The sequence below is a fragment of the Pseudorca crassidens genome, chromosome 8 (genome assembly GCF_039906515.1).
Source record: "Pseudorca crassidens isolate mPseCra1 chromosome 8, mPseCra1.hap1, whole genome shotgun sequence".
Lineage (NCBI taxonomy): Eukaryota > Metazoa > Chordata > Mammalia > Artiodactyla > Delphinidae > Pseudorca > Pseudorca crassidens.
The window spans coordinates 31,018,031-31,034,242 of record NC_090303.1 but is presented as its reverse complement, the minus strand read 5'-3'; the positions used below and the strand labels follow the sequence as shown (position 1 = coordinate 31,034,242).

The following is a 16,212-nucleotide window of genomic DNA, read 5'->3' as shown; positions in this document are numbered from 1 at the left end:
GAAAAATGCGGGCCTTTTTTTCTTTAGGCCTAGCTAGTTCTACCTAAATTCCTCTGGTGCAGTTATTTTTACTTTTCACTTGTCTGCTTTTTGTTTGTTTGTTTTCATGTTTGCCTTTTCTAAGAGTCACAACATAAATGACTCATTTCTGAAATTCGTTTTCCTGTTGCAGAAGAAGGATCCAGCAAGTGTAAGGAGCGTCCTCCCTGTACCACAAAAGACTATTTCCAGATCCACACTCCATGTGATGAGGAAGGAAAGGTACAGGCCGTGTTCAGTCAGCTCCATCCCACATTTATCCACCCTTTTCCCAATTTGAGCAGACTCGAATTTGTTCATGAGAGAGTTAAATGAGTCGATTTATATAGTACGTGTGTGTAAGTAGCACGAAGGAAATTTAAGGTTTTAGGCTCTGAAGCCCACCTTCCCAGCTTTGATTTTCGTATCTACTGCTTTTTAGTGCTGTGGGCAAGTTATTTGCTCTAAGTCTCAGTTTTTTCATCTGTAAAACGGGAATAATGTCAGTATCTACTTCATAAGGCTCCCATGAGAATGCATGAAATACTCAATTTAAGGTCCTTAGCACAGTGCCTGGCACATAGTGAGTGCCCAATCAATTACTGCTGTTTTTAACAGTTACATTTTTGTCAGAAATAGTATCAGGAGAAGCACAGCCTTAAAGTGTGTTCTGTGACTCACAGGATGGAAATACTGTGTAACTTCTCTTTAATTCTTTGGTTACTCAGTAGCTTTGGTCAATAAAAGCCATGCAGCCATAGACTGATTCAGTTATGGCAGATTGCTGTGTAATTGCATTAAATGCAAAGTAATTACCGTATAAATGGCACTTAGCCAGAGGAATAATGCACACAGGAACTCTGCAGTTGACCTGCCATTGTCTTAATTAAAAAGTTAGGGACTTCCCTGGTGGTCCAGTGGTAAAGAATCTGCCTTACAGTGCAGGGGACGTGGGTTCGATCCCTGGGCGTGGAACCAAGATCCCGCATGCTGCGGGGCAACTAAGCCCGTGCGCCACAACTATTGAGCTTGGGCACCGTGACTAGAGAGCCCACGGGCCGCAAACTACAGAGCCCGCGCGCCACAACTAGAGAGAGAAAAACCTGCAGCCACAACTAGAGAGAAGCCCGCGTGCCACAATGAAAGATCCCGTGTGCCTCAACAAAGATCCCGCGTGCTGCCATTAAGACCTGACGCAGCCGAAAATAAATAAAATAAATAAACCTTAAAAAAAAAAAAAAAAGTTAGCCCTACCAGCCTGTGTCAGTAGGAGAAACTGAGGTTAAGGTGGCTGTGCTGCAGCATTCTTTGTGTTTTTTGTATCTTTGAAATCATGACATTTAATTTCTTGACCTAGTTTGTAACATATACAGAGATGTCAGTATTACTTTCTTTTCTTAATTTTGTATCCTTAGGTTCTAATCTATAATTTTTATATTTATATAATTGTTAACCTTACCCTTAGTCCTTAGGTTTTTTAAAAAAAGAATTTACTTTTGAATACTTAAGACCAAGTATATTCTTGTGTTTTACAGTATAACAAGTATTTACTAACTCAGAATAAGTCAAAGGAAGGCCAGTTTAAATTAGTGGAAAATTTCAATGATCAGAAGTACATCTATTACTTTTAATAAGAACAGTAACTCTAACAGCTTTTAAGTGACAAAGAGTTATGAAGTAAGATCTTGAATGCCCTACTATAACGGTCAGGTGAGACCTATTTCTATTTGGAAAATATATGTAGAGAGCCATTAAGGTGGGTTGAAAGTAACCTGGAATAATGTTTCTTTAACTAAACTTTTCTTAGCTAAACTTTCCTTATTAATGAGTAAGGCAAATTCAATTTGGTTTATTTTATGTAATAGTCATTCATTCAGCATTACTGAAGCTTAAATGAATGAGATCCAGTATACAAACAGATCTTGATTTTGCTATTATGAAAGTATTCAAAATTCCTATTTTTATTATGTCAGTGAGTAGTTTTTATTATGTCAGTGAATAGAGTGACAAAATCTAGTTGACCTGGGCTTAAGGAAGTCAAGCCATATATTGAAATATATTAAATGTAGAATGCACAGAATACATGCGCACACATACTCGTATATGCACATGTGTACACCCACAGGCGTATTGTGTACACACATACACACAAATTACGCTCTTTCTGTTGTGTCTGGGTAAACTCTGAACTTGTTCTTGGTATAGAACAAAACGGTGTACCACCCCACCGTAAACTCAGACATTCTTTTTTTTTTTTTTAATTGGAGTAGAGTTGATTTACAATGCTGTGTTAGTTTCTGCTGTCCAGCAAAGTGAATCGTTTATACATATACATATATCCACTCTTTTTTTTAGAGTCTTTTCCCATATGGGTCATTACAGAGTATTGAGTAGAATTTCCTGTGCTGTACAGTAGTTCCTTATTAGTTACCTATTTTATATCAGTGATTCTTTAAAAACTGCTTTAAGACTTAATTCAAGAGAAATGTTTCTAGATTCAGAAGTGAACAAAATGCAACGGGAACTCAATTAGATAACAGATACAGTGAAGAAGTGTGAATAACACATGTGAATTTGAATTTTTTTCTATTTTTGTTTGTTTCGACATTTTCATTTGTTGTGGTTCATCTTTTTAAGAGGTATGTTATTCTTGCTTGGAGGAGCCTGGTGATTTCCCGGTGGCTTAGTGATGTTTCCCAGGTTGTTCAACGACTGTGTTTTGGCTCTTTTTGTCCTGTCATACTCTTTTTGATCTCATTTTCCCCATGCTTGGAGAGGATCATCAAGGGAAGTGGCTCTTGAGGTATACAGACTTTGAACATTATAATTTGTACGACACAGGAACGTTCAGGTTTTTGAAGCTTCATTATTTGATTGCTTCCTGCTTCTAGGAGACTTTTTTTTTTGCGGTACGCAGGCCTCTCACTGTTGTGGCCTCTCCCGTTGCGGAGCACAGGCGCCGGACGCGCAGGCTCAGCGGCCATGGCTCACGGGCCCAGCCGCTCCGCGGCATGTGGGACCCTCCCGGACCGGGGCGTGAACCCGTGTCCCCTGCATCGGCAGGCGGACTCTCAACCACTGCGCCACCAGGGAAGCCCTACGAGACATTTTTAAGGAAAATTTAAATTGGTAACTGGAACCATTCTAATCCTGATTAAGGGACTCTCATTTACATTGTGAAAAATGTGAAATGCCTACTCATTCACGCATTTATTCAGTGAACCTTTACGGAGCATTGGTTATATACAGAGTTGCTGGGTGATGAGAGCAGGGCCATGTAAGGATAGGGAGAAGAAGAAGATGCACGTCTCCATAGACGGTAGAGCAGTGGTTGTCCAGTTTCAGTGAGCATCAGACACACCTGGAGGCTCCTGTCTCAGATTTTCTGTTTCAGTAGATCGGGGGCAGGGCCTGAGAGTGTACATTTCTAAGAAGTTCCCAGGTAATTCTGATTCTGCGCGTCCAAGATCTCAGCAATTTGAGAACTACTGGTCTAGACTTTAGAGGAAGAGGTAGTCTGTCAAAGAAAATGAATTATTATTTCCAATTGTTATTAGTGCTACAGCAGGGAAATCTGAGGTTTTTTTGGGGGGGCCTCTGATCAGATCAGGGAAGGCTTCAGAGCTGTGTAAAACCTGGGCAAGGGCATGGGAGGAGAGCATTTCTGCAGGAGGAAGCAGGATGGTGAAGACCTGACGTGGGAGGGAGCCTGAGTGTGACTAGAATGTGAGGGTATGAGTAGGGAGTTGCCCTGGGTGCCACAGGCTAGTGCTAGAGTAGGCATGCTTTCACAGTAGTGAGTTAGCTTGAAAAGTTTACATATATTTTGTTTCCTAAAGGTTGCGTAGAGCCCACTTTTTACCTGTGTTGCATGAGGTACCCCCGTATGGTTACATACAAGCACATGCACAGATTCAGTGCTTGAGATTTGAGCCCCAAAGACTGTTGACCCATGATGATGGGCAAGTATTCTTCAAGAGAGGGCATCTTTTAATATTAACAAGATACTTGCTGGAGCGTCTCCCTATGGATGACCTCCGTGTGGATAAGCTCTCTCTATGGGTAAGACAGAGAGCCATGGACCCAGTGATATGGTTAAGTTGGATATATGGCTAACCCAAGAACTACATGTAAAATGTTTGATTTTATAATTGGATGGCAGCTAGGAGAATAGTTGATCTGGGTTAGCAGTATAGTTGTTATATATTTGCCATGGGAAGATAAATTTAACAAAGTATTTCTACTCATGCCAAGAAGAATATGAATTCACATAACTTATTTTCATCATATTATTGAGAAATCCTTAACTTGGCATGAAGACATGAGGGTTAAGTATACCAAATAGTAAATTTATAAAGCTGGGTCAGGAAGATCTCTGTGCTTGAAAAATGAGCTCAAATTAGTAAAATCAAAATTTATTTGTGTCAAAGAAAGTCTCAGATATAAAAGTATTTAAAAAAGAGAAAACATTAACTTGCCAAAAAGATTTATAAGAGAATCCAGGCTTTAGAAGACCCGGCTCAGAAAATTAAAAAATACAGCAGATATTTAAAGGGGAAAAACTTTCCAAGAATATAAAAATTGAAAATTGGGTTTTCATTTAAGCGGTTTTTAAAAAACAATTTTATTTTATATTGGAATATAGTTGATTGAAAATTTTGTGTTTCAGGTGTACAGGAAGGTGATTCAGTTATACATATACATGTCTCAATTCTTTTTCAAATTCTTTTCCCATTTAGGTTATTATAGAATACTGAGCAGAGTTCCCTGTTCTACACAGTTGGGCCTTGTTGGTTACCTATTTTACATATAGTACCCTGTGTATGTTAATCCCAAGCTCCCAATTTATCCCTGCCACTTTTCCCCTTTGGTAACCATAAGTTGGTTTTCTGCATCTGTGACTCTATTTGTTTTGTAAATAGGTTCATTTATACCATTTATTAAGATTCCACATGTAAGTGATATCATGATATTTGGCTTTCTCTCTCGGACTTACTTCTCTTAGTATGGTCATCTGCAGGTGCATTCATGTTGCTGCCAATGGCATTATTTCATTTGTTTTCATGGTGGAGTAACATTCCCTTCTGTATCTGTACCACGTCTTCTTTATCCATCCGTCCATGGACAGTTTGGTTGCTTGCAGGTCCCGGCTATTGTACATAGTGCTGCAGTGAAGGTTGGAGTGCACGTGTGTTTTCGAATTATGGCTTTCACCATAGAGAGGCGCAGGAGTGAGCCGGCCAGATTATAGGGTGGCTCTATTTTTAGTTTCTTAAGGAAGCTCCAATAGTGCTCTCCATAGTGGCTGTACCAATTTACAGCCTCACCAACAGCGTGGGAGGGTTCCCTTTTCTCCACATCCCTCCAGCAATTTTTGTTCGTAGACTTTTTAGTGATGGCCATTCAGATTGGTGCCAAGTAATACCTCGTTGTTGTTTTGATTTGCATTTCTCTACTGTTAAGCGATGCTGAGCATCTTTCCATGTGCTTGCTTTCTTTCTTTCTTTTTTTTTTTTTGAATCAGTGTGTGGGAAATTTACCTTTTGAAGTTGGCTTCTTGAAAGTCTGCCCTTTTACGAATTCTCTTTCGAGTACTACCCCAGGACGTTTGTTGAAAGCAGGTATCATTTTTTTTTTATTGGAGTATAATTGCTTTACAATGGTGTGTTAGTTTCTGCTTTATAACAAAGTGAATCAGTTATACATATGTTCCCATATCTCTTCCTTCTTGCGTCTCCCTCCCTCCCACCCTCCCTATCCCACCCCTCTAGGTGGTCACAAAGCACCCAGCTGATCTCCCGAAGGCAGGTATCATTTAGAACTCCATAGGCCTTGTGAATGTCAAGTGCCCGTAAGCACCGGTTTTAAAGTTGTAGTTACGGGAAACGGCCACAAGGTAGCAGCATTTCTTCATGCCAAACTCGGGTTACTGGGGTAACCAGAGGCTTGGTGAAAGTCCTGTTCCAGGGTTGTAAAGGAGAGTGGAGTGTGGTAGAACAGACACCCAAGGGCTTGTGTTTCTTTACATCTTCCCTCTTCCACTACAACCCCCGGACCAATCCCAACCCCTGCAAAAAATGTGCAGAGATTGCTTTCATCCGTGGGGGCAGCGACTCTAAGGAAGGAGGCTGGAGGTGGGCACCTCAGCATCAGGAGACGTGGGGACCGGGTGACTTTTCAGTGCTCTTCCAGCCCAGACAGTCCACAGTTTTTTGGTTGCACTAGGCTTGGCATAGCTGTAGGAAGGTTCGCCTGGATCTGGAGATTGTGGTCCCATCCAGAGGGGACCAGGCACTCCAGGTCCAAGGGGAGCTCCTTTGCTGGCACATCCTTCCCAGCTTCCTCAGCGCCATGAGAGTCCAGCCTTGGGAACCAAAGCTACTGAGGCTCCAGAGCTGTGAACCAGCCCGGATTTCCAGGGCCTGAGGGGAATATAATAGGCATTCCTTTTTTTTTTTTCTTAATTTTTAGTTCATATTGGAGTATAGTTGATTTACAATGTTCTGTTAGTTTCTCCTGTACAGCAAAGTGAGTCAGTTATATATATACATTTATCTATCTTTTTCAGATTCTTTTCCCATATAGGTTATTACAGAATATTGTGTAGAGTTTCCTGTGTTATGCAGTCTGTCCTTGTTGATTATCCATTTTATATATATAGTAGTGTGTGTATGTTAATCTCAAACTCCTGACAATTCTCTTTTTCATCATATCAACAGAGGTTGTCTCATAACTGCTGTAAAAGTCAGGGGGTTAAGGTAGTTTTGTAAAGGAGTCAGCAACTTACAGAAAAGCTTAAGGTTTTATTTATCTTGGGTACCAAAACTAGACAGAGTAACTTTTTTTGGTCTGTTTTATTTCACGGTAAAAAGTGGTCCCTCCTACCCTTACCACCCTTGGATGTGATACATGTTTCCTTTTAATGGTGGCAAAGCAAGGTGTCACTTTTGCTTCTGTACTTGGAGATGATTAGAAAATTTAATGAACTTAAAAATTACTTTTCAGAATTGGAGTGGGGGGAAGGCAGGGCAGGAGTCTCTTGACTCATGTGACTGGGAAATCATTGCAGAGCAAAGAGTTTTATCAAGACTTTCTCTTGCTCTTCTCGCTGATATTCTGAGCTCAGTTTGATTTCCTTCTCAGGTAGGTTCTTTGCTCTGGTGCCAGATACCCCCTGACATCTCTACCCAAACCACTGTCACCATCACAGCGTTTTATAGGAGGGCTGACCGAAGTTTCCGAAAAGACTCTGGCCCTGCTTGAATCACGAGCCCATCTCAGACCAGCCATTCTGTCCAGTACTGTGAGCTCCTCTGGTTGGGCAGCTTAGTTCACCTTCTAATCCCTGTGGCTGGGGAGGCCAGACCATACCCCAGTTCCTTTCAGCATCACACAAGTCAATTCCTAAAGAGAGAGAGATGGTGTCTGTTACCACTTTAAAACGAGAGTGATCCTGTACATGTTCATAGAACACATCCACTCTTGAATAAGGTAGCTCTGGCAAGATTGTCTTGAAATACTGGGAATTCCCACATAATTTTGTACATACCTCTCTTGATATGGTGATCATAGTTTGCTAGTGTTTTGGTATGAGATCACTTTATTGCAGATACTTGTAAAGATGACTGTTCCCTTCACTGGAGTCTCTGCTTCCTGTAGACAGAGACATGTTCTTAATCATTAAAAACAATCTCTAGGCCTAGTAGAGTACCTGGAATGCAGAAGGTAGTGAAACATCTTTTGAATAAATTAGTGAATGAGAGAACTGGTGAGTGAATGTACGATTAACACGTTTAGAGCGTTGTGTTCTGTCCTTGGTAGAGACTTGGGGAAGTTTTCACAAAATGGGAAGAAGCTAGAGAAAAGAGGCCAGGATATTAAACTATTTCATATGAAGTATGGTTGAAGTTTCTGGGAATGTTTTTTCCGCTTGGAAGAAAGACACCGTCGGATGGAGGAATCATGATCATCTTGCTGGTGTTTCCTAGTTGTCCCAAAGAGATCTGATCTCTTTCCTTTGAATAACCATGACATTTCATGTTTCTCTTGGAAATGATGATGATGACAATAATAATAGTAATAGTAGTGATAGTATTAATAGCAGAAGCAGCTGTCCTTTACATATTTATCTGCATGCTTGCTCTTTCTGTGTGTGTGTGTGTGTGTGTGTATTCACACATTGCCGCCAGTTCTTTTTTTCAACAGCTATGTAATTAGACATTAGAATACCCAGATTGCAAACAAGGAAGCTGTGGCTTGATGAGGTTAAGTAACTTCCCTAAGGTCATAGCTACTCATAGCTATGTCTTAAGGCTAGAATTCTAACCCAACTCTGTTTCCAAATCTGATGCTTCTGTATGCTCTTTGTATATTTTTCTTTTTATATTATAGCAGTTTGTGAATCTGTCTTATTAAACTGTAACCTCCTTCAGAGCAAACAATTTGTCTTATTAATATTTAAACTTCGTATAATGCCTTCTTCTAATAAGAATTTCCCAAATAGTAAGTTTAAGCATTTGAAGGGAAGTCTTAGAAAAAAAAGAAATAGACCTTTCTTTGTTATCCCATAAGGCAAAATTTGGTTTATCAGGCAAATTTAAAGAAGATAAATTGCAGTTGTATGTAATGATGTTCTGACAACCACAGTTGCCCACTTCTGGAACGGCATGTTTTGTTAAATTGGAAACTTCCCGGCAAAGCTAGAGTAGTGCCTGGTAGGGAAGGTTGTTTTAGAAGGAAGCCTTCTTGAGAGGAGACAGCCGACCATGGAACTTCTTCATCTCTCAGTCTAGGAAATTGTTGGATCATAAAGGGTTTGCTAGTGTTTTTGTATCAGATTATGTAGTACTTTCTTTGCCCTTTAATTAACTTCAGTATTACAAATTATTCCAAGTGCTCAATGTCTGTAACACAGTCCTTCTGAGTTATAAAGCAGAAGTAAGATGGAGGGGACATTAAAAAAATAGGGTATAAAGGGGTATGGCTTTTAGATCAGCCTCTCTTCCTATATGATTTAAGCAAGTGGAGTGTACTTGGAGCCTGTGTTTCTTAATTAGGATGATAGGAAACAACATGGCATTTCTCAGTGACTAGGGATTTCTGAATTTATTTTATTTTATAATTGTATTTATCTGTTTATTTTTGGCTGTGTTGCTTCTTCATTGCTACGCGCGGGCTTTCTCTAGTTGCGGCGAGTGGGGGCTACCCTTTGTTGTGGTGCGCGGGCCTCTCATTGTGGTGGCTTCTCTTGTTGCAGAGCATGGGCTCTAGAACGCAGCCTCAGTAGTTGTGGCGCATGGGCTTAGCTGCTCCGCAGCGTGTGGGATCTTCCTGGACCAGGGCTCGAACCCGTGTCCCCCGCATTGGCAGGTGGATTCTTAATCACCGCGCCACCGAGGAAGCCCCGGGATTTCTGAATTTAAAATAAAAATTTCATGACAGTCTTCTTTAAAAGCTTTTCTTATAAGAAAGGTTTATTGAGTTGTAATTCTCATACCATACAACTCGTCCACTCACAGTGTCAATTTAGTGTTTTTTTATTATATTTAATTTTAGAACAGTTTCTTGCCTAAAGCCCCAGATAGAACCTCCGGTGCATTGTGTTTTGTTTTTTTTTTTTTTCCCAGTACAATGTTAAATCCCCATGGTGTCTTCCACATAATGGAAGAAGAGGACCCAGACTTTTAAGCATTTAGAAAAGGGGAAAACAGAAAACAGCAGAGGCTTCATAGAAAAGGAATCCAAGTGAATGCCGCTACGTAGAAGGGTGGGCTGAGGATGTGCTTAGGACAGATGTGATGTTGAGCCTGGCTTTGAAGCCGGGGTCAGACACAACTCGGCAGAATGGGATGGTAATAACAAGAGAGACAAATGATGAGTGCCCGGTGATTTGCAGCCGGAGAGGACTGAGGTTTGGGAGAGGCAGAGAGACAAGTGATAGCCTGCCTGACCGGGAATATCTGAGTTAGAACATCATGATGCACAGGGCTGTTAGGTCGGAGTGACAATCAGTAAACCCTTTGAAACAACATGTAATGTAGCTTAGATGAGCTCAGCCAGTCTACAAAGCCTTAGTGCGTTTGTGCAGCAACTTTCGAAGGAAGGAAGCTGGCAACCGTGGACAAACCCAGTCTCAAAATTTGTCTAAACTTCAGTCTCCCCAGTTTTGAATTTTATTTTTAAGTGAAAACCAGCTTCCCATCGATACCCCCAATGCATTTCTTTAAAACATATTTTACTCATGCTTATATATTTTAAATATACCTGGAAGCTGTAGCTCTTCTGTAATCTTAACGGCGGTCTGCTCAGTTTTGCTCTATTAGGGTTTTGGTTTCATAAAGCATTTCATAATTTTATCGCAACTTGCCAAAGAATGACTTGATGGTTGGTTTTTCACCTGCACGGTGAGCCATCTGGTGCTAAAGATCATTAATATTAATTGTTATCTTTCCCCAGTCAGCCAGACTTGAAAGCATCTGCCCCATTAGAAAGAGAGGCACAGAATCAATCTGCCATGGGAAGCGAGAGGCTCTGCAAAGAAAACTTTCACTGTAGAGCATTTGACATTTGACTTTTCAACGTTTAAATGTTTAAAGGTGGTGCATATTTCCTAATTTTTAAACATGTACTGTGCTTGGATTGAAAATCGTGTGGTTAGCCAATCTGTCAAAAATGTACTTGCATACCTTATTATTTTTACCCTCACTGAGAGTAGTTTTACTCTCCCTGGCTGGCGCTTCTTTACAATTACTAGCTGCGTTTGACTTCTGGGCAGGTATAAGAGGTCTTATCCAAAGTTCCCTCATTTATAAACTCGTGCATAATAGAATCGAGCTCCTGAAGTGCTGGGGAAGATTGCATGGTGCCCCCAGGGTGAGCCGTTGATGCTCAGCCTCAGCACCACACCCCCTCCCACGTGGGAGCCAACTTTTCCCAGCAATGCAGTAGCTCTCACATAACTCATTGAGATTTTAATTAACGTCAAAATAAATCAGCAAATTTGTGAATTGCCTAGCCTTGGAAATTTGTTTTCTATGCTGGTGAAGCCAGAACTTATAAACGACAGTCCCCCAAAGGTAATGAGGTTTCATTTGCTTACGTTCTCTGCGTTTTACATTGCCTTTCTCAGAGGAATTGAGAGCCCCCGTTGGATACAGGATCTGTTTACTTTTTTCAGCTGTTTAGGAAACTCCAGCACGAATAGCCATCATTTGGCAGATGGTGAGCGAGGCAGATGGGGGAAGTGGCTGGTTAAGCTGTATCATGATGTAGGCCATAAATGCAGAGAGAGAGAGAGTTGTGAAAAGAAAAAAAATGTTGTTTATACTTCTGTTGAGACTTATACTTTTTAAACCGTGTTCTTAAGTAACCTTCATTAGATAAGGTAACCTATTCTTCCATAAGGGAATATTTGAGAATGAAATCGAGTGGCCGTAAGGGCTCGCTATAGATGACTTCTTCTTAACTGGAAATAACTATAGAGAATTGCCTTTAATTTTGGGTCTCCTGCTTCAATATTAGACGTATGATTGCAGAAGCTGTTGTGAAGGAGAAGCAGTACTTTCAGCCGACCGTATGTCTAACGAGGGAACCCTTTGTCTCTTTTTAAAAACGATATTAAGTTATGAAAGAGTTGATTTTTCTCTTTGCATTTAGAATGCCTTTTATGTTTTTCACCGTGCATATAAATTTGGTTTTGCAATGGCTAACCCACTTAATGTTTCTGGTTCCAAAAGACAATGATTTTATAATCACAGTTTTCTGGGTTTGGCTGAGTTGTAGCTACTTAGTTGTATCTTGTTTTGTTTTGGGGGGTGTGCATGTGTGAGAGAGAGGAAAAGTTGAAAAGACTACCCTCCGTGAAGGTAGATGTGATCTTAATCCTGTGGTTTGGAGCACAGGTGACAGGGCCTAGAAGCCTCAGGAGGAAATATTTTAGCTACAGCTCTTGTAGTCCAACATCAGGTTATTGGAAAAGACTCCGAGAACATCTACCAGTGTTTATGAAATAACGGGATTGCAATGTGAAGCTAGAGATATTCTTTTAAAAAAACGACCATTTTGTTTTGTGATCACTGTGTGCAAAGCATGATGATGTGTGTTGTAGATAGGGGAAAGGAAGAGAGTAGTGGGGGTCTCAGCGTGAGAAAGGGAGTCTGCATAGAAACTTAGGGCAGTCAGGGAATAAAGTGAACAGTGGTTAGAAGAGTGAGGGCTGCAAGCATGTTCTGTGTATTTTAGAGAGGAATGTCATGATGAGGCCATGCTGTGTATGACGTAAGGCCTCCTGCAGCTTAGTGTAAAAACATTTGGAGGTAATGGTCATTTCCCCACCGAAGTGTTTTTTTCTTTTTGTCTCATTTTGTTACTAAAGTTTTAGATTCTCTTCAGCTGGCCCTTCTATTCTATCACTGTTTGGACTTTACCTAATCTTTACCATGTCAATTTAACATGTTTGTTATTGGAAGTTTAAAGCAAATAAAGCATGTTATATGACTTGCAAGCCTTTTTTTTTTTTTTTCTCTCTCTAGACACAGATAATGTACAAGTGGATAGAGCCCAAAATCTGCCGGGAGGATCTCACAGATGCTATTAGGTTGCCCCCTTCTGGAGAGAAGAAGGATTGTCCACCTTGCAACCCTGGATTTTATAACAATGGATCTTCTTCTTGCCATCCCTGCCCTCCTGGAACGTTTTCGGATGGAACAAAGGGTACGTGATATCAGCTGGTTCAAGAGTTGGACCTTGAGTGAAATAAACTTGTTGGACTACATTGACATTGTCCCGAATTGTTTTTATGGAATTTTTTTTTTTTTTTTTTTTTGCGGTACGCGGGCCTCTCACTGCTGTGGCCTCTCCAGTTGCGGAGCACAGGCTCCGGACACGCAGGCTCAGCGGCCATGGCTCACGGGCCCAGCCGCTCCGTGGCATGTGGGATCTTCCCGGACCGGAGCACGAACCCTGCATCGGCAGGACTCTCAACCATTGCGCCACCAGGGAAGCCCCGGAAAATTTTTAAAACACATAATTTTCTTATCTCACAGACTGAAGAAGAGTTAAGAAATATAAGGGAATTGTGAGACTGCAGTAGCTTATTCAACATAGCGTAAGGATAGTTTTTAATGGCATTTTGTGTAACACACAACCTCTTAATGGGATGATGCTTTGGTTATTTATAAGAAAATTCCACCAGTTTAAGTGATTATGGATAAGCGCTCCTTCTCCAGTGTGTGTGCACACATATATTGATACAAACATAAAATACTTTTATTTCAACTGGAATAATCACATTTTGTGCTATAATAATAGCAAAAATTGATTATTTTGATCAGATAGCAATTAAAATAGTTCCTAAGTAGATTGTTTCATAGTGTACGTTTGGGAAGAATTTAGTACTTACCAAACAATAATAAAGTGGTTACGGAATTTGTTTCAGTTTTACTAGATAAAGATCACAGTGCATTTTTGTGGCAGGTGTCTTACTTGAATATAGCTGTGCTGTATACTTAATGTCCAGAGCCTCTGAGAGCATGAAAAGGACTCGAGAGTTGAATTGACTTGGGTTCAAATCCACTTGCTGCAGGCTACCAATAGCGTGATTTAGCCACTAATTTGAATTCAATTTTCTCATTTGTAAAATTGCAGACAATAATATCTAGCTCGTCATCACTGAGCAGGTTATATAAAAATGTCTCCTCCAGTACTTTGGTACCAGGAAATGCTTGCTCAATGAACATTTTCTCTCTCTGTCCCCTTCTTTTACTGTTGTGATAATGCCAAGTGTCTTGGCTAGATAAGAAAATGATTGTAATAGACCCTGTTATTTAGTGTCATAGATGTTAATTTAAGTTAGGTTTATTTATAAATCTAACTCTTTCCACACCCCCTCAGCTCCCATCATCACTTTTAAGTATAGCCAATATTTTGAATTTCAAGTAATCAGTCCATAATTAAATGGTGTAATAGTCTGTTAAGTTTAGTAACTAGTAGGAAGGGTAGAATATTTCCTTATTTATGAGTTAGAGGAAACTGATTCTAAGATCACATGTAAGTGAACTTATTTCAGAATCACCCTTCTTATGGAAGGTAATTTCAGTATTAGCAGTTATTCCCAGAAATGCAAGGAAAAATTATCTTAAAAGATTTTGTGTTCTTTTCCTTTTTCATGTTAATCAAGTATATATGTGCCTACTCTATCCAGAATTATTTTTCTTTCTAGACTGCTCTTGAAAAAGTTGTTAATTCTTAAGGGAATTGGTGGTTTACTATCTCTCCTTTCCACTTGCCTCTCTGCTAGTTAAAGTTTAGTAGTGCTTGGAGCAGAGGAAGAGGAAGTTATCAGGATGTGATTTAATTGTAATTCTCTGCCCCATTTGTCTCCTGTAGAATGTAGACCATGTCCAGCAGGAACAGAGCCTGCACTTGGGTTTGAATATAAATGGTGGAATGTCCTTCCTGGCAACATGAAAACCTCCTGCTTCAATGTCGGGAATTCAAAGTGTGACGGAATGAATGGTAAGTTCAGAATCAGCCTTCTCAGTGTATTTTGGTGATAGAGACTCTTGGACTCACCTGTGTAAAAACACACTAAATATGGCTATGAGGAACTTCAATCTTAGCATTTGGCTACTTGCCTGTCTTCCCAGACCTCACATAAAAATAGTAAATATGATGTCATAGCCACATGACTGCCCTCTAAGAATATAAACTATTTTGCATTTTTTTGGAGTCAGTTTTCAAGTAGATGTTGTGGATCACCATTTACGGTTGTTATAAATACCAGAATAGATCACCAAGGGAGGCAATGAAATTTGTGTTGTTTGCCAGTTGGAAGAGTCATAGTGTATATATAACACTGTATGAAAGCATTTCTGCCTGGATTGGTTTTCTGGCTCAGCACTGAGCCGTGAGGAGGGGTTACATCATCGTAACTCCCCTGGCCTATGAAGTCTATGATCGTGTTTACAAATGTATATGAACCTCACTTACTGAAAACTTGGAAATATGGCAGAGTTCTGTAGGACGGTTGCTGAATTTTATTTGTTCTTACATTTTAAGTGCATGGTGAACCTACCACTTAGTTACTCTGCAATATTTGTTGGTCAAATGAATGACAATATCTATGTATGTGGGGTTTTTTTTGTTTTGTTTTGTTTTTTGCGGTACGCGGGCCTCTCACTGTTGTGGCCTCTCCCATTGCGGAGCACAGGCTCCGGACGCGCAGGCTCAGCGGCCATGGCTCACGGGCCTAGCCGCTCCGCAGCATGTGGGATCTTCCCAGACCGGGGCACAAACCTGTGTCCCCTGCATTGGCAGGCGGACTCTCAACCACTGCGCCACCAGGGAAGCCTTATGTATGTGTTTTTAAACTTGACACTAGAAATAGGTGTTATAGATACTAGGGTTTTACACTGAAATGTGCCCTTTACTTTTATAAGCTCATTGGCATTTTTTTTTTATCAGTTCACTTTTTCTCAATACTGTATTTTAGATCATTGTAACAAAAGAAAAAAAAGCTTTCTAATCACATCTGTTTTAAATCAGCACCTATCTGAAATAAACAGGCTTGGGATGTAGGAAGTGAGATGTACACATGAGTACTCAGGTTGACAAATCGTAGGTCCTTGAATAATTCTGGTTAAACAGATGCGTGAAAAAAAGCCTTTATACATAATGAACGTTATGGAATAGTACTCTTTATCAACTCATAATCCTGCTTCTGGGAATTTATCCTAAGGGAGAAGAAAAGAATAACACAGCAGTAATTACCCGACTATAAGGGTTTATGTTCCAAAAAGATCCTTTGGTTGAACTCTAAGTTGAGGAAGTTTAAGACATAGGAAAAATAAGAATGGGAATGTATTGAAAGCATTGATACATTTGTATCAATGTATCAATTGATACATTGTGTGCATGTGTGTGTATTCACTTATTAGTGAAGATTATCTGAAACTTTTATTTAGTCTTTTAAAGAAGTTACTCTTAGTCTAACTCTCATGACAGTATTTGATTTAGCCACTTGCTTACTCATTCACTAGAGGCTGTAATTTAAATTTTTTCTGATTTTCAGAAATGTTCAATTATTAATTTAAAAATTATACATCTCTGCAGTATTTAGTATGTGATATTGAAAGAGCAGACAGTGATGTGAAAAATACAGAGGTAGAAGGTGATGTATATTTTTGTGACTGGTGG

General features: G+C 40.0%; 1 protein-coding gene across 2 annotated transcripts in view; it reads left to right on the top strand.

Moving 5' to 3' along the window:
* The window catches only part of ELAPOR2 (endosome-lysosome associated apoptosis and autophagy regulator family member 2), a 189,222-nt gene that overhangs the window by 126,504 nt on the left and 46,506 nt on the right, over nt 1–16,212 (top strand). For both annotated transcript variants that reach the window (XM_067746099.1, XM_067746100.1), the window contains exons 8-10: nt 173–261; nt 12,549–12,729; nt 14,404–14,532. In XM_067746099.1, coding sequence (XP_067602200.1) covers nt 173–261; nt 12,549–12,729; nt 14,404–14,532 — 399 coding nt within the window. The remainder of the gene's footprint in view (nt 1–172; nt 262–12,548; nt 12,730–14,403; nt 14,533–16,212) is intronic.